The 19,793-nt window shown below is 38.6% G+C and overlaps 1 protein-coding gene across 1 annotated transcript in view; it reads right to left on the reverse strand.

The window, feature by feature from the left end:
* Nucleotides 1-19,793, reverse strand: part of LOC126298909 (glycine dehydrogenase (decarboxylating), mitochondrial) — a 304,299-nt gene that overhangs the window by 41,804 nt on the left and 242,702 nt on the right. The window contains exon 15 of the mRNA XM_049990452.1: nt 9,116-9,263. Within this exon, the coding sequence (XP_049846409.1) occupies nt 9,116-9,263 (148 nt within the window). The remainder of the gene's footprint in view (nt 1-9,115; nt 9,264-19,793) is intronic.

Here is a 19,793-nt window from a genome sequence, read left to right on the forward strand (position 1 = left end):
AAACTTTCTTGCATGGGGTTTGTTTATGTTTTGACAATACTAATACATATTAGTAGGTGGAAGGCTGAATTTTTAAACCTTTGTGTGGAAGTCAAGATTTATGCAGAATGCGTGGTGGAAAAACTGTGTTTAAGAAATTGAGTTTTCATGGAATCAGTTTACCAACAAAAGAGGAAGCAGCTAATAATGAAGACCAAAATCTCTCGGTTTCAACATCGAAACTTAGGACGGGATAATTGTACAGGTGTATGAATGATGTTGATATCAATTCCACTGGATTCAGATTTATTGATTTATAGCTTCTCTGGCAGGCTATAAAGTTTTCATATTCATGTGTTAGCTGTAAAAATATGGAATGCAGGATTGTTGTTGAAGTAATAACAGTGGGAATAGCTTGTGATTTTAAATTAAATTGTAATTTGTGTGGCTATGAATTTTCATTTTCCTCCTCCAAAACAACTGACACTGGTACCTATGGAAGCAATTTTAGGTTTAGCATATGCTCTGAGATGCCTTGATCAGGGCAGAGGAGGAGGTAATTTATTACATGGTGTTCTGAATATGCCTCCATCTTGTGCAATGTTTGAAAAAATAAAGAAAGGAATGTCTGATGCTGTATGTGATACCGCCGAAGTTTCTATGAAGAAAGCAGTGGAGGAATTGGTAGAAGTAAACCCAAAAGAAATAGACCCTGGGGTAGATATTCATAACAGTGAATCTCCTACAAAAGTTTTTTCCATTAAAACACAGCCACAGCTCTTTTGCTTTACACATCCAAAATTTTATATTTATACATTAATAAATATGGCTGTAATGATGTTTTAAATAAATGTTTACATTTTCCATTACAGGCCCCCTTAGGAAATGAAGTGATAAACAGTCAACAAAGTGATTTCCATTACAGCATACAACAAGAGAAAAGTATCGTATAAAATGTACCACTTCTCTGAGGATATTTGGAACTGCATGGCTCAAATTTTAAAAATGGCATAAACTTAGGACAAATGTAGACTAAAAAAGTTACAGAGTTAAAGTTTTGTATATCTGCAAGTACATGTCTGCAGTGCTGGTGTACATTGAAATTCCTCCATTAGAGTAACTCGGCATGCTGCTAGAGAAGCCAACACAAAATGACACAGCCCACTGATGAAATGGAATATCCGGCAATAATTTGTGTGATCACGTGTGCTAAGCTGGTGAACTTGTACAGCAACAATGCACTATCATATGGCACAGTGGTAGGGCGGTACCGGTACTTTCATTGCGGTTAAATGAGTCTCAATGCCAAAGAACTGGGAATCACAATAGAAGGGGAGGCCCTGATGCTTGTAGACTGCCATATCACGTTTCACATGATAGCGGGAAAATGGAAATCAGTCATGGGTTAGTTGTCAACATCTTGCACAACATTTTAAATATAAAACATGTCATTGCCCACTGTGCTGCATGACTGCTTACATATGTTCAAAAAGCTTGCCAAACTGAGGTAGTAATTGGAATGTTGCAATTGTTTCAGACCATTCCAGGTGACTTCTTTAGTCACCTAATCAGCATGGAAGAGGGCTGGGTGATTTACTAAGACCTCAAGGTAAAGGAACAAAGAAAACAATGGAAACTTATGGATTCACCACCACTAAAAAAGGTGAAGATGGAACCACCATAGTGCCACATAAGCTGAACAGTTTTTGGAACTTCTATGGTGTGATGCTAAAAGATTATGCCCATAAGGGGCATATCCTCACAGAAGTGTACTACCAAACTCTCACAATATGGTTATGGGAAGCAGTCAAGACAAAGCATCAGTGGAAGCTGTCCAAGGGTGTCCTTTTGCTATTTCACACTGCCCCAACTGACCCTGCATAGGATACAGCCATATATCCTGATTCTTTGTGCTACAACTTTTGCCTCCCCTCCATATTCTTCTGACATGGCATCCAGTGACTTCTTTCTCTTTCTTCAGATGGGAAAAAAAAATTGCATGGCAGGCATCCCCAAACTCATGATGAGGTGATTTTAAAGGTGGAATATTTCCTGAACAGTGAAACAGCAGGCATCTACAACCAAGGTCTCCACCAAGTTTTCTTTATCATTGCGCAAATTTCACATTTAAGGGCGATACATAGAAAAGGATTGACACCATCAACAAGAGTCATAGTAAAAACTCCATGTTTTTGGTATGTTAACTAAAAATTTATGACTACCCCTCATATATTGCTGTTGAAAGGTAAAAATACCGGGTGATCAAAAAGTCAGTATAAATTTGAAAACTTAATAAACCATGGAATAATGTAGATAGAGAGTTAAAAATAGACACAGATATTTGGAATGACATGGGGTTTCATTATGGGAAAAGAAAAGTTCACAAAATGTCCAACAGATGGCACTGGACAGCAAACCGTCAGTGACTGTGCATGACAATCATGTATAAAAGGAGCTGTAATGAGAAAGAGAATCAGATGCGCCAGCAGTTGCAGCTTGTTGAAGTTACCTGAAAAGGCGATTTTAGTGAAGCTGTATTATCAGAATGGGGAATGTGCTAGTTCAGCTTTACAATCCTCTCGCCATAGGAAGGGGATTGGAATGGGTAAAGGTCCGTTGACAAATGCAGCTGTGGTGCATGAATTCAAAGCTCGAAGCCACGGGTTGTTTAGACGATAGACCCCATAGTGGCCGATCGAGCACAAAGCGTAATGCTGCCGAGACAGTTCAGGAAGAAATGGAGACTGTAGCGTTCATCTATGCATGGAGAAGTCAGTGCTCGTGCAGTCACATGTTGCACCATCATTCCATACACTACTGTTTGGTTGGCACTGAGGCGTACCCTACGATGCTATTCATACAAAATCCATCGGCATCATGAACTGTTTCCTGACGATTTAGTGAAGCCTAGGGCATTTGCGGTGTTGGTGTTTCAAAAGATGGTGGAAGATGACGATTGGTTGAGTAACGTGTTGTGGACCGATGAAGCTCATTTCACGCTCCGAGGGTCTGTCAACGCCCACAACTGCAGAATTTGGGCTACCAAAAATCCTAGAACTGTCATGGAAACTCCATTGCACGATGAGAAAGTCACGGTATGGGCTGGATTTACCACATCTACCGTTATTTGGCCTTTTTTTCTTTGAGGAAATGCGTGATTCTGGTTTTGTAACTGCTACCATGATGGGTGAGAGGTACGCCGATATGTTACAGAATCACATACTCCCCAGCCTAGCTGATAAACACCTGCTGGAATGTACGATGTTTATGCAGGATGGCACTCTACCCCATATTGCTAGATGGGTGAAAGATCTCTCGCGCACGTCATTTGGTGACAATCGTGTGCTCAGCCACCACTTTCGTTTTTCTTCGCCTCCCAGGTCCAGAGACCTCAGTCCGTGCGATTATTGGCTTTGGGATTACCTGAAGTTGCTAGTGTATCATGATCGACCGACATCTCTAGGGATGCTGAAAGACAAATCCAACGCTAATGCCTCACCACAGCTCCCGACATGCCTTACAGTGCTGTTCACAACATTATTCCTTGACTACAGCTATTGTTGAGGAATGATGGTGGACATATTAGCATTTCCTGTAAAGAACATTATCTTTGCTTTGTCTTACTTTGTTATGCTAATTATTGCTATTCTGATCTGATGAAGTGCCACCTGTCAGACATTTTTTGAACTTTTGTATTTTTTTGGGTCTAATAAAACCCCATGTCATTCCAAGCATGTGTGTCAATTTGTACCTCTCTATATACATTATTCTGTTGTTTATTAAGTTTTCAAATTTATACTGATTTTTTGATCACCCGGTGTGTTTCACACACACACACACACACACACACACACACACACACACACACACACACAAACAAACATGGTGTGACACTTATAGTTGTCACAGAAAACACTATTATGCCACAGCAAATTAATCCATAAGATGTATATAAACAGACTGAAGCAACAAATGAAAATTTGCATCAAAGCCAGGATTCAAACAGAAAAATGTTGACACTCTTTGACAGTCAATATCCCTGGAACAAAATGACATATTTTTGAAATTTTGCACAGTTGTGTAGTCCACTGTTTTCTCAACAGATCTTGGTGTGTGTTTTCTAGCAGATGACAGTGCAGCAATGAATGAAGTAAGATTGTCATTTGAGCAACAAAAGGTCATATTGAAGTGGTACTGGAAGTACAAAAAAATATGATGGAGATACAATGGCAGTGGTGTAATGTGTATGGAAATCAGCCACCAACACATATAACAATTTATCATATTCAGGACAAATTTGTAGCTAATGGTACCATTCAGGATGTGCATAAGGAAAGATCTGGCCAACCAAAAATATCAACAAATTCAGCTTCCAGTGCTGCTGTGTTGCAAGATTTTACTAGGTCACCTAAAAAATCTGTGAAGCAGGATGCACATGAAAGTGGGGTATGCTGTTCAAGCATACAACAAACTCTGAAGGATCCAGAGTGGAAAGCGTACATTCCAAGACTGCTGCACACTATGAATGAGGATGACCCTGATTGAAAGATGGAGTACTGTGAGTGCTTTGAAGGCATGCTTCATGAGCATGAGTGGTTTTCAAGGATGGTTACCTGGATTGATGAGGCACAATTCAAACTGAAGAGTATTGTTAACTGCCACAACTCTGTACTGAGCTCCTGAAAACTCTCATGTGCATGTGGACAAACACGTTAATCTAGCAGGTGTTAATGTGTGGTGTGGTGTGGTGTGGTGTGGTGTGGTGTGGTCTGTCACTGGACAGTTTGATTGGCCCATTCTTCCCTGAAGGTACCGTAACTGGTGAGGTGTAGCTTCATATGCTGCAAACATCAATTTTACTTGTCACCTGAGAGATGTTTGGGAATGAAAGATTTTACCTACCACAAAATGGCACTCCACCTTACTACCACAGAGATGTCAGAGCCTAATTGCATGAAAATCTGCCTAGATAGTGGATAGGTTGAAGAAGAGCTGCTGAGTACCCACCATGTTCTCCAGACCTTACACCTCTTGACTTCTACGTATGGGATACCTTGGAAAATGAACTGTATCACCAGAAGCTAACTAAACTGAATGAGCTATGAGAAACCATTGAGGCATCCTGTGCACCTGTTACACTGGCAACCTGACAGTGACAGTTTGGTCAATGGTTCAGCGACATCTACTTGTTTGGCTGCTAATGGGGGTTACTTTGAACACACAAAATAACCATCCCTGTGTGCAATAATTGTAATGTATGTCATTTTGTTCCATTAATATTGAATATAAAAGAGTGTCGACATTTTTCTGGACCCCTGTGTATATCATTGATCTTTGAGACTTGGTAAGGTTTCTGGAACCATATAGTTTCATTTAATTAAAGCACCTATATCTGTGTTTCAGGAAGGATTCCCATGTCATTTGATGCTGAGGTGCTATTCCGATACTGTTAGAGCCTCTGCAATGCTGTTCAAGTTTAGGGGGAACACCAAGTGGGCTGTGGCATAAATGATAATTTGGAGTGAGAAGAGAGGTGCACTAGTGTACTATGTGCATTCCTACAAAGCTACTGTGCAAGAGTTGCATACTGGTTACCTCATCGGTCTAGTGAGTCTAGGTGCAAATTTGCATTCATCACTTCACTTTGCATATACATCCCATAGATGTTTGAGACTTGAAAAGGCCTCTGGTGCCATATAGTTTCATTTGGTACTTCATAAGAGCTATGTCTACCTTGCTATCTCATAGTTTAAAACACTTCCTTAGAACAAATAGTCAATGAGAGGAAAAATGTGGCAATATTGAACTAATTATATAAATTGCTGCACTGCTATTGAGGGGAAATGATTTCCCAAACAAGATATTGTTGCTGAAATTTGTTGACTGTGCCAGTCTAACTTAAAGCTGTTATTTTATTGCAAAATATGTTATTTGTGACGCTGATAAACTTCAAAAAAATTCCAAAACTATACCTCTATTCACATAGGTATACACTGGAGTGAGAAAAAATGATTGAATGAGAATAGTACTGGCATTAGCTGTATAAAGCACACACTGAAATTATATAGTGCAAAATACATTGTTAATGGCACTCACTGTTAAAAAATACACAATATATCATGATAAACATGAGTTTTGATACAATAAATATAAGAAGTGCACTTAAATTTTACATAAAATTTTAGAGTTGTTATTTTCAAAGTGACTTTGTCTGACACATATGATCTCAACATTATACACATCAAATGACAAAAAATGAGCTTATATGAATAATTAAACATGTAAGCTGCACAAATTTTGCACTTGGATGGTTTGGTGCCATCTTCTGCACTGGTAAGCCAAAGATGAACACTATAATGTCAGTTCATCCCATTTAAAACTGATGGAAATCGTAGAGCACAGCAGAGCATATTTTTTGCATGAGGTGTCAAACAACGCTGAGTACTACTTTGTCTAACATCGGTAATAGAGTAAGAAAAGGTCACTCACTTTTTGCTCTGGAAACAGCTATTCAGAAATATGAGATATCTAGTTATATATGAACAAAGTTTCTCATAGGTTAGTAGAAGAAGTAGCTCATTAGAAAGAACAGTAAAATAGAGGAAGCCACACAGCCTCAAGGCCTTACTGTCCATGAAATGAAGACCAAGTGCATGATGCTCAACACGAAGGAACTAAAAATCTGAATATATTATCAGAAACAGGCTTCAATTTTGAAGATGTACAGAATTTTGAATGTCTGGGTTATATAATTAGTAGGACAAACTCCATGTCAACTGAAATAAAATCACATGGCTTAAATGGTACTTACACATATTTATGTTACTAGTCTCCATGATATTAGACAGATAGATTAAACTGCCAGTGGATCAGGTCAGTCAAATGGATCAGGCCAGTCAAATGGATCAGGCCAGATGTGACACCAAGACATTTATGAGTATCAGCTCATAATAATTGAACACAGGGTGCTGCACAACATCTTTGGGACAGTTCAAGCTAATATTGATACATGGAGAGAAATAAATGTAACATGTGGAAATCGACCAATAGAAAGAATGGATGTGTCCCAATTTCTTGGAGTACATATTGACAGCAAAATGAACTGGTCCTTCCATACACAACAGACACTAAAAAAATTGAGCTCGGCTATGTATGCTATCAGAATGATGTCTTCCATTGGAGATTTAACCACTATAAAGTCCTCATACTATGGATATTTTCACTCCGTTATGTGTTACGGAATTATCTTCTGGGGAAATTTAGCTTTGGCAAAGAAAATTTTTGTGGTCCAGAAAAGGGCTATTAAAATTACGTGCAGAGTACCCCCCTAGGACATCATGCCGTAACCTTTTCAAAAAGCTGCAGTGCATGGACAATGTGGAAGAGGATATTACAACTTTTGGAACCATTGGATGGCAAAAACTGCATTGATGGAGGGCAGATTGGAGGAACCTTGTTAAAGAGGCTAAATTCCCACATGGGGTTTAATGCCATGATAAGAAGAAGAAAGAAGAAGAATCGAGGACTACTTGATTTTATGTTTCTTGAAGTCCATGACCTCATGTCAAGCTCAAGATTAGTCAAGAATTCACTGGACACTACTACAATTATCACAAAATAAGGTTCCATTATAGATAACAGTATCATCTGTTAGAGCCCTGAAGTTTCTATCAACGTTTTCTGCTAAAACAATAATATATTATACGAGTAATAATAGCCCTATCACATTCCCATGGAGCACACCAAAATGACTGTTTCTGTGGGTGATTCTCCATACAAATGCTGCATTTTCTTGTAAAGGAGTTTTCTATCAAATACCTTCTGCAAGCATCAGTTCATTACTTGAAGAAATTGCACATTTTCACTCTGGAATGTGAGAATATGTGTCTGCAATGTTCCATTATATGTATGGTTGAAACTGGTGATGGAAATAATGCTCCAGCTAAAACATCTAAGCTACTCTCTCTCTAGTTAACATTGTTCAAATTTAGTTTTTGCCTTATAGAAATCATTTTTTGTTTTGAGTGTAGCCTTTTGAAGCTGGAAATACAGTTTCAAAGTACATAAAGACAATTAAACACTATATTCTCAAATTAAAAACAAGCTCAACAATGACTAGTTGCCTTGCAGGATCAGCCGTGCGGTCTAAGGTGCTGCAGTCATGGACTGTGCGGCTGTTCTTGGTGGAGGTTCAAGTGCTCCCTTGGGCATGAGTGTGTGTGTGTTTGTCCTTAGGATAATTTAGGTTAAGTAGTGTATAAACGTAGGGACTGATGACCTTAGCAGTTAAGTCCCATAAGATTTAACACACATTTGAACACCAATGACTAGTTATGTTTTCTTGTATGCGGAATGTTGTAAAGCTACTGACAAAGAGAAACACTGCCAGTCATGTTTCTGTTTTAGCTTGGGTAAAAACTTAGGTGTAATCAAAATATATACCCATAATTTATTTACTGTGGTAGCATATTTCCACAATGTAGCATATTGGCAACCTTGCCACTTTCATAAGTGATTGATACTGACTTTTTCCACAGTTTATTTTTCAACTAATTACTAATATTTAAGTACATGTTATTGAATATGATATAACTAGGAAACATGAATTGTTCAATGCAGTGTTTGTTTGTCTATTGTTCTTTTTACTGGCACTAGAAACAAAAATCAGGTAAAGCAAACTTAAATAGCGAATTTCTAACTAACTGCAGTAATTTTTACAGTTTTTCTTCATTAATTTATTTTTTTACTTATTCCACATCCTTTAAGTATCTCATCTAGTCTTTTTATGTTTTTTTATTTACAGTGAGTGAATCAGTTTTTATCTGACACAGAATTTGATTTACATACGAATTCTCTCATTCACCTGATATATAGCAGATCCTCCTACATTATTACTCCCTAGCCTGTTCTCCAGTAGAAAGAAAAATTTCATAACTCATCAGGTATATTTTTCTGAGAATTTTGTGGCTAGAACATTAGTAATAAATAATGTTTAGTTTTACTGAAAAAAATCTGCCCTCACATGAACATCTGTAGTTCAGGCCACAGTCTTATTTTAGAAATATGTTTACCAAGGAATAGTGAGAGTAACAATTGTACCAGAAAATCTTCCCAGAGTTTATTATTGTTAACTAACCTTTATATATGCCCATGAAATTGGTAAGATTGCAGAGGAACCAAATGGTGCAGCACTGACAACACCAAAAGACTTCGACTGTTTACCCATATCAGCCATTGGATTGACAATAGGATGTGTTGGTAAGAATGGAGCAAGATGAGCTTTTCTGGAAACAAATGAAAAATAAAATCAAACAGTTTACTGGGAATATACAAAGGAAAATAAATATATTTGTACATAAGAGTATTTATTCTTGCTGCTAGAAGTAAATAATTTGTTTGTCTTAATGAATTCAGGTTTCATTGACAAATAGCAACAAAATGAATAGAATCTGCTAATAAATTGCACTTTGAAATGAGGATCTTGCATTTTGAAACACTGTACTCTTATTAATTAACTGTCTGTTAATTGTTTCCTTACACTTTAATTATTTTGCAATTCAAGAGGAATGTTTTTCTTGAAATAGATACAATAATAAAAGACTCGTGTACTAATCATGAAAAATATTAATTCTTGAGTTATGTGAACATACTCTGAGTATTATAAAGTATTAGCATATAACAAGTGCTTAAACATGAATGACCTTTATGTGAAGTAAGACCACTCTAACAAATTTTACATAATATTTCAATTTGTGCATTGAAAAATGTGCATATCAAATTCACAGGAGGGGTTCTGATGGCTGACCTCTACTGTACTACCGCATTATGAACCACGGTTACTGAACAAAACATTGGAAGATACCTTAACACAGCCACACAAAACCAAGAGTGTTCTACAGATGACAAAAGTAAATACTGCTTATTGTACTCAATACCTTGAAAGCATGTGCACTGCTTTTAGACAAAAAGCTAACTCAGAAAATTCCAGATGCTATGTCTTACGTGGACTACAAAATATATTGCAGAGGTGATATTTGTAAAATCCAAAATACTTTTCTTCCCTTATTTATGGAGAGACAATATGTAAGTGATCAGGAACTACTAAAAATCATTTGTTTCCCAAAATTAATAAAAATCATGGTAAGAACACACTCCAATCACAGCCTCAGCAACTCCTGAAACTATGACATGTATATGCTCTAAGTGGCAAACATGTCTTCATTAGCAGGAGATTATACAAGTTCCACACATGTCACTTATTGTTTCTGAGAACTACTTTAAGAAAAACTATGTTCCTGTAGTAATGTTATGTAATAGAGTCATACAAAGAAAGTTGTTATGTCCAAGTTTGCTGTAATGCTAATTCCAAAGAATTGGCTTTCTTCCAAAGAAAATGTGTGTCAGATCAAATCACTTTGGATATTTCATTGAGTACTTCATGCATATGTGGAAACTAGATTTTCCAGTGCTACAAAGCTTTTTTTGTACTTCAATTCATTTATTTTAAATAATTTATATTACTTATCTTAACTTTTGCTAATCAAAACATTGTTCATTTCTTTGTCTCATGCAGTTACAGCTCTGAAATATTTTTCATCAGGAAACATTAAGGAATCATTGTTGCTTGAAGGATGTACTTCCTGCACCCTTATTTTAGAATGATCATTATGAATAAGAAGCAATTTTCCTGAAACCAGCTATGGAGCTTTTGGAAATGTACAGAGATTTGGGTTTCCAGGGCCTAATAGTTAACTTTTGATGTTGGTTTATATTGATGAAACAAAAAAATTTTTTTTGAAAATATAATTTAATTTACTGGTAGACAAAAAATTATTCTTGCAGAGAGGTGGCAGGATAAAACACATACACTCCTGGAAATTGAAATAAGAACACCGTGAATTCATTGTCCCAGGAAGGGGAAACTTTATTGACACATTCCTGGGGTCAGATACATCACATTATCACACTGACAGAACCACAGGCACATAGACACAGGCAACAGAGCATGCACAATGTCGGCACTAGCACAGTGTATATCCACCTTTCGCAGCAATGCAGGCTGCTATTCTCCCATGGAGACAATCATAGAGATGCTGGATGTAGTCCTGTGGAACGGCTTGCCATGCCATTTCCACCTGGCGCCTCAGTTGGACCAGCGTTCGTGCTGGACGTGCAGACCGCGTGAGACGACGCTTCATCCAGTCCCAAACATCCTCAATGGGGGACAGATCCGGAGATCTTGCTGGCCAGGGTAGTTGACTTACACCTTCTAGAGCACGTTGGGTGGCACGGGATACATGCGGATGTGCATTGTCCTGTTGGAACAGCAAGTTCCCTTGCCAGTCTAGGAATGGTAGAACGATGGGTTCGATGACGGTTTGGATGTACCGTGCACTATTCAGTGTCCCCTCGGCGATCACCAGAGGTGTACAGCCAGTGTAGGAGATCGCTCCCCACACCATGATGCCAGGTGTTGGCCCTGTGTGCCTCGGTCTTATGCAGTCCTGATTGTGGCGCTCACGTGCACGGCGCCAAACACGCATACGACCATCATTGGCACCAAGGCAGAAGCGACTCTCATCGCTGAAGACGACACGTCTCCATTCGTCCCTCCATTCACACCTGTCGCGACACCACTGGAGGCGGGCTGCACGATGTTGGGGCGTGAGCGGAAGACGGCCTAAGGGTGTGCGGGACCGTAGCCCAGCTTCATGGAGACGGTTGCGAATGGTCCTCGCCGATACCCCAGGAGCAACAGTGTCCCTAATTTGCTGGGAAGTGGCTGTGAGGTCCCCTACGGCACTGCGTAGGATCCTACGGTCTTGGCATGCATCCGTGCGTCGCTGCGGTCCGGTCCCAGGTCGACGGGCATGTGCACCTTCCGCCGACCACTGGCGACAACATCGATGTACTGTGGAGACCTCACGCCCCACGTGTTGAGCAATTCGGCGGTACGTCCACCCGGCCTCCCGCATGCCCACTATACGCCCTCGCTCAAAGTCCGTCAACTGTACATACGGTTCACGTCCACGCTGTCGCGGCATGCAACCAGTGTTAAAGACTGCGATGGAGCTCCGTATGCCACGGCAAACTGGCTGACACTGACGGCGGCGATGCACAAATGCTGCGCAGCTAGCGCCATTCGATGGCCAACACCGCAGTTTCTGGTGTGTCCGCTGTGCCGTGCTTGTGATCATTGCTTGTACAGCCCTCTCGCAGTGTCCGGAGCAAGTATGGTGGGTCTGACACACCGGTGTCAATGTGTTCTTTTTTCCATTTCCAGGAGTGTATAAAAGTTAAGGAACTGTGCAAACGTTTGGAGCTGCTTGCTCCTTCTGGCAGACGGATTGAAGGGGAAGGAAGAAGGATGATGGGAAAGAACTGGCCTATGGCTCCAACCCATATGACTATCTTGACTGTAAGACTTGTCCTATGCACCCCCCTACCACCACCTATATCAGCCCTCTAACTGGAAAAACATTTACTATCAAAAGAAGAGCCACATGTGAAACAACACATGTCCTTATCAGCTGTTATATAAAAACTATTTCGCCATCTGTACCAGTATGACCACCACCAAATCATCAGTTAGGATGACTGGTCGTAGACAGACAGTGTACACTGGCAACACACAGTATCCTGTTGCAAAGCATGCTATACAACATGACAGATGTGACCTCCATGTCTGTTTCACTACACATGCCATCTGGCTTCTCTTCCCTGACACCAGTTTCTCAGAGCTATGTAACTGGCGTTACATGTCCTTGGTTCTCACCACCCATCTGGTCTTAATTTACATTTATTTCTTCAGTCTAAGCATTTCCTTTCAGCAAATATTCCTTTATTAACTATTTTTAGTTTATATTTCTCTTATTTTTGGACCTGTCATATTGCCTCAGCCTCCTCCTCCCCTTCCCACTTCACATCTCTACCATGTATAATGAACTTATCTTTCTGCTCTTATGAACTCTTGCACAATGTTTTGTCAGTGACCTCTGCCTTATTTATTACCCTATCTTCCACCTTTAAGCCCTCAGGTTTTCAAATCTCATCCAGTGCAGCCCCAACTACCACTCTTCCCTTCTCATCCCATCAGATAAGCCTCCCCTGAACCAGGGTTCTGGTTTACTTTTCTGTAATTATCACTGTCTCCTAAACCTCAACAGCCGTTTTCCTTTTCCTTCAACCCTTCTGCCAAATACAGCCACTGACTCCAAGGAGTTGCACATTTCCTTAATTTATGTGTGTTTCCTCCTGCCACTATTTGATGAGTAGATTTTTTTTCTGTACAATGAATTATATAAAATTTTGATGTTTGTTTGTTCCTTTGGGATACTTCAAAATTTGACAATAAACTAATTCATTTGTGTGCTTCTTGGGTCCCATGGTTCAAAGGGCAGTAACATGGTTCATATGTTCCTGATAGTGTCAAAGTTTTCTTCGCGAGTTGACCCAACCCTCTTACTACAGAAGGTTCAAATCAACTTTGACCAGAAGCATATAGTTCTCCTTAGTCTTCAAATAATAGAGAAATTTTATTAGGCAAGATAGCTTGGCCATGCAGTTCATAAGGAACCAGTCTAACTACTGCTGTGTTTGAAGTATGAACCACCTCACTTCTTCCTACCCACTTGAGATACCTCCAAATGCACGAACAAGACAGTGAGCAGCCATTCACCAAATTACAATACCATGTTTATTAAATGACACATGTGTTACATTTCTATGCAGTCTAATCTGTAAATTTAGAGAAGTATAAAAATAAAACTCTCAAATTCAGCATCTCCAGCATGATGGATACTTCAGTAATAATTAAGTTCCAGAAGATGTAGTATTGTCAAAATTTTCTTAATATATGTTGCTAGCTTATCACTAGGATTCTGTGATGCACTAAAATCTCCAACTTAATAACTTGGGTTGCAGTCCTGACAAAGCACAAAATTCTGAAAGCTGTGTCCCATTCATCTCAGCTTCAGCTAAAACAGAAGATAGGTCCCCCTTTACAATAACCTCTGCCCTCTGGTCCAAATATAAAATGCACTCTAACAAAACATGGTGTATGGTATTTCATACCCAACAGGCATCACAGACTAAAGAGGTATTCTCACTGAGGTATGAAACCATGCAGTAATGGTCAGTCTCTTATGCAGAGTTTGGTGAGGGTGACTTCATCCAGTTTGAGTGACTGGTGGTAGGTACATCACACCCAGTTTGTCTTGCATAACTGGATTATTATTTCCACTGGGTACATTTGCTACAATGTTTGTATGACACTAAGGGAATTGAAGAAACTTTTTGTTTTGATGATGACTCACCTGCTCCATTGCCTTCAGGATTGCTTATAGTTTGGCACTAAAAACTATGAACTGTCTGAGGAGTCTATACCCAAAGAGGCAGCTGGCAAAGACTATCTCCATATTTTGAGCCATCTGTGTATACTTCAGTAAAATTGCAATCCTTATCTAAAATGTTATAAGAACAGACCTAAAATTATATTTAGAGTGAATTAGTTCTTGAATGTGATCAATTCGAAACTAATTCTGGTCCTCCTACGTAGCCAAAGGTTTCTTTATTTCAATCTTGGCATAAAACATCAATACTTTCCACGCACATTTCTAATGTGAAATGCTTTGCACGTATCAATATAGGCCGCATTGCTAGCCATGAGCTGTTAAAGAATAAAACAAAGGGTGGGTGGCCAGTGGAGTAGTACACAGGTGTGAGGGGGACAGCAACACATTTTGTTTGGAGGTAGTGTCCCTTATTATAAATTCAAGCAAATAAAAAACAGCATATAAATAGTTAAAAAGGACCCATACAGAATTCTCAATTGGAAATCTGGTGCCAGTTTTATCTACCTATTTCTCAAGCTTCCAAACTTTCGGCTGTGACTGACACATGGTGCTTGCAATGCTGGAAGACGAGCTAAAAATAGAGAATTGTCAATGACTAGGGAACACTGGATGGGGTCCCTTACAGTGGACATATTATTGGTAATACCCACTGAAAAAACAGTCACATTTAAAACTCTACTTTGAAGATCTCAGTTCTCTAGGTCAAAATTACTAAACAAAATATTGCCAACAATAATATGAACCTACTATGCTGTCATAGTAGGAGGAGTGGTGATACTCCTATGTGGCGCATCCCAGGTGGCGGATAGGGAAGTCCTCACTGGTTTACCGGTGGACTTGAGTGAAATAAAATAGCTCTCGTGGACCAAACACACCCTCCGCAGCTAACAACCGTAGTTGTAAATCAGAGCTTGCTCCAACTAAGGTTGACAACCTTCGGAAGTAAAAAATGGAAAGGCCTTTTAGGAAAAAAATTCCACCGTCCTGCTCCAAAAGGCAGGAAAAGGCTACATCAGATTCGGTGGTTAGTAAACTAGAAGACAGCAATGAATTGGAGCATTTGCAACCATCAAAATGCACACTAAAACACAAAAAGAAGATTAAACATGAGCAAATAAATTATGTAGCAACACACGACGTAAACTCATTACTTCAGTCCGGAAAACTCAAGGAACTCACAGATGAACTAAATAAACAAAAAATTTTAATAACAGGGATCCAAGAAATGAGAAACACCACAGAGGACCCATTCGAATCCCAAAGATACAGAATTTATAATGGGAAAACAGGACCGAGGACAATGAAACAATGTCCCCAGTTTAGAACAGGGTTTTTAGTAAACATAAAAACAATAGATTCAGTAATGGATTTCCAAGCAGTATCACCAAGAATTGCTACTCTAAGCTTTAAAACAATGAATAAAACCTATACAATAATAAATGCTCATGCCCCAACAAATGAAAAAAATTGTCTAACAAAAACAAAGGAAGAGGTAGATAAATTTTGGGACCTTCTAGAACAAACTGTGAACAGAGTAAATGAAAAGAATGTAAAAATCTTGTTGGGAGATTTCAATGTTCAGTTGGGAAATGAAAGGAAATATAAAGATACAATTGGAAAATGGAGTCCACATAAATTTACGAACAAAAACGGTCAAAGACTTGTAGAACTCTGCAGAGAACACAACCTTATATCTAAATCAACATACTTTAAGAGGAAGCCAAGTAAACTTAAAACATGGAAACTTCCAGACTGGAGGAAGGGGGTGTGGCAGCTAGATCGTGTGTGTACGGTCAAAAATTTTCATAAGGAGATCCACAATGTTAAAGTACTGAGAGGAGTAGACACAGGCTCAGACCATTATACAGTTAAAATTAAAATCAAATTCACTCCGTTAAAGAAGAGGACCGGAAAAACTAATAAAATAAAAAGGAGGTTTGACCCACATCAGCTAATTAAAAATAATAAATACCAACAAATAACACAAACCATCAAATTAACAGATGATCTAGAACAACTAGTGCCTAATCTTAAAAAAGAAGCAGAGAATCTAGCTCCCTTGAACCCACAAAGGAAACATGCATGGTGGACATCAGAATGTGACAAATTCCGTGAAAACAGACACCAAGCATGGTTAAAGTTTCAAACACATAAAACTGAAGAAAATGCCATCAACCTAAAATATGAAAGAAAAAATTCTCACAAAATATTAGAAGAATCAAGAGAGGATTCCATAAATATATTATAAACTCTATAGAAGGTAATTATCATAAAACCAACTCCAGGAACTACTATAAAACCTTTGGGGAAACAACTACAACAACATGGGGCCCCTACAATAATACTGAAAGATGAAGATGGAAGAATGACAGACAGTAACAAGGAAAATGCAGAAATCATGGCAAAAGCATTTAACAAACTTCTGAATTGCAAGGAACCCAAAGAACCCTTACAAATCAACATAAATACCCCAATAAAAACCAAACCTAACAAACTAGACCCTCCAACTTTCCAAGAAGTAGAAAAAAATTCTTAAAGAACAAAAAATTATAAGGCATGTGGACAAGATCAGGTTTTTGTTAAAATGTGGAAATACGCAAGTGACACAGTCAAGACCTCCTTACACATGGCTCTTAACAAAAATCTGGGTAACTGAATGATTCCCCAAATATTGGACCACAGCTATCATCCACCCACTACACAAAAAGGGAGATATGAGCAACCCAAACAACTACAGAGGAATCTCTCTCCTAGGTTGCACATACAAAATTCTAGCCAAGATCCTATATGAAAGAATGAAGTAGCAATTAGAACAAGAGTTAGGGGAATATCAGGGAGGTTTCAGACCATGGAGAAGCTGTGCAGAGCGGATAATTAGTTTAAAATTGATTATGGCATACTACGAGAAACGGAACAAACCTCTGGCAATAACATTTGTAGATTTTAAGAAGGCATATGACTGTCTCCACAGACCATCAGAATTAAAAATTTTAAGAAATCTAGGAATCCATCCAAAACTAATTAAAATAATACAACTCACTCTAACCAACACCAAATCAAAAGTGAAGTTTAGAGGATAAATTTCGGAACCATTCTTCATAAAAACAGGCTTAAGACAAGGTGACTGCCTATCACCATTACTGTTCAACTGTGCACTGGAATATATAATGAGAGGATAGTACAATGACAATCCAAAGATGATAAGAATTGGAAGTGCAAAAGATGATATTAGCTTAAACTGCTTGGGATTCGCTGATGATCTTGCTCTCCTAGCCAACACCATTCAAGAAGCTAGGCAACAAGTGAAATCACTACAGGAAATAGCAGAGAAAGTAGGGCTTAGAATATCATTTGAAAAAACGGAGATTATGCTAACTGATCCACCACTTGAAAACAAAATTACAATAGGAGAACAGGAAATCAAAATAGTTGATAAATTTAAATATTTAGGCAAAATAATAACATACAATTTAAATGAGAAGCCATCATGGCAGAATAGAATAAAAAAACTGAACTACGCAAATTACATTATCAAAACTACATACAACAAAAAAAGCGTATATATAGATGCAAAATTAAAATACTATAAAACAGTTACACAACCAGAAATAATGTATGCAGCTGAAACTATCTTCATAACAACTAATACAGCAGAAATTGACAGAATACTGAAAACAGAAAGAAGAATAATAAGGACATGTATAAATAAACAGTATAAAATAAATTGACATTGAAGAATAGCATCAAATGAAACAGTATAGAAGAAAATAGAACCAGTCATGAGCACGAGCAGGAAGAAATGCATCTCATTCTTTGGACATCTGATGAGAACTCCAGAAAACAGAATTAGTAAAAAAATAATACAAAAATTGTGGAATAGCAAGAGCGACATTAAATGGATCACAGAAATTAATGAAGATATAAAAGAACTCCAAATTACAGTAGATGACCTAAAAAACAAAACAGAGAAAACCAGAATACTGCAAGACCCGCAAACCAGACTACAAATGAAAATCAAGAAAAGGAGTACAGGAAGAGTGGTCTCAGATGAAGAAAGAAAGAAAACATCTGGAAGAATGAAGAAATATTGGGGAAACAGAAGAGCAAAACACCTTTCATATAAGAATAGACTCTAATAATTATATTATCTAATTATCATATTAAGTTATTGTTGAGCCAAATTGTATCCCTGAGTAACAGCTTGTTTACAACTTTGTATTTTCGACTAGAGTGGTTCAATGAAAGCCATAAAATAAATAATAATAATAAAAAATAATAATAATGGCCAACAATACTTAAAATAATGTGAGGAAGGGAAGGACTGTAGGAATACTGGTAAACATCACCTTTATGCCCCATTCATGGAGTTGCCTGAGGATATTATGCCTCTTAGTAGCATTGTAAGCCTTCAAGGGCAAATAAAATTATCTATTAGGTGATGCCTGTGGAGAAAAGCTTGTTGTATAACCACCTCCAGAAGGATTGATTATTGATTGTCAATCATTATATCCTGAACCCACACTTAAATAGCCTAAGGAGCTGTTTGGATTCTAAAATCCAGACAAAATGGCAGTTTACCATCCGCTCCAATAATTCTCCTATGCACATAGTGAGGGCAGTACTCTGACATGTATCAGAGGGGGTTTAGAATGGCACTTTTCAATGAGTCAGGAAATTGTCCAAATACCCATGAAGGTTTCTTTGCTGTTATTTGTGAGGTGCTGTAACATTCTCTATTGGACCCTATTCTGACCATCAGGTTTTGTGTAACAAGCTGCAGAAAATGCTGAATCCAGCTCTCATGTGGAAAATGGACAGTTATACATTTCATCACTGGTGGAACTGAAGTTCCACTCCCCCCCCCCCCCCCCCCCCAACTCTCTTCCCTCCCCCCTCGATGCCAGCAATTCTGTGGTCTTAGGAAGATGGATCCAGACTTGCAGTGGCAGCTACCCCCATGAAATGTTCTGCCATTATCTGGTATATGTCTCTCAGGTCCATGTACATGCTTGCATTTCTCATTAAAGCAGTAACCTAGTCCACAAATCCTCCTCACATTCTCTCATACAAATGTACTGTTGGCTGAATAGTATATAGGGCTCATGAACTGCTGCCATGGTCCTTGTTTAATCTCTTTTATAATTCAGTGGTTTTTCACCCTCACTACCCATAATGCTGTGAGGTTCTCTGCTGTTTGAAAATATTTGAATCTACACAGAGTCTCCTACCTGTCCCTGGTAGAGGAGCACTCCTTATCCAACATGAGAGCAGACTGTCTTAGAGTTTGGCCTGAAAACTTTAGGATGCATGATTAAGTGGCACAATGGATCATCTTTGTGATAGTCCTGGACATTATCATGGCATTAAGAAAAAAGTAAGTTGGCTGAAAAGCATCCAGTCCACCGCCAGGTGTATCCAGATGGGAAGTGATTACTATAATGCAAGTCACTTAACACTTCC

Source organism: Schistocerca gregaria, chromosome X (genome assembly GCF_023897955.1).
Source record: "Schistocerca gregaria isolate iqSchGreg1 chromosome X, iqSchGreg1.2, whole genome shotgun sequence".
Classification (NCBI taxonomy): domain Eukaryota; kingdom Metazoa; phylum Arthropoda; class Insecta; order Orthoptera; family Acrididae; genus Schistocerca; species Schistocerca gregaria.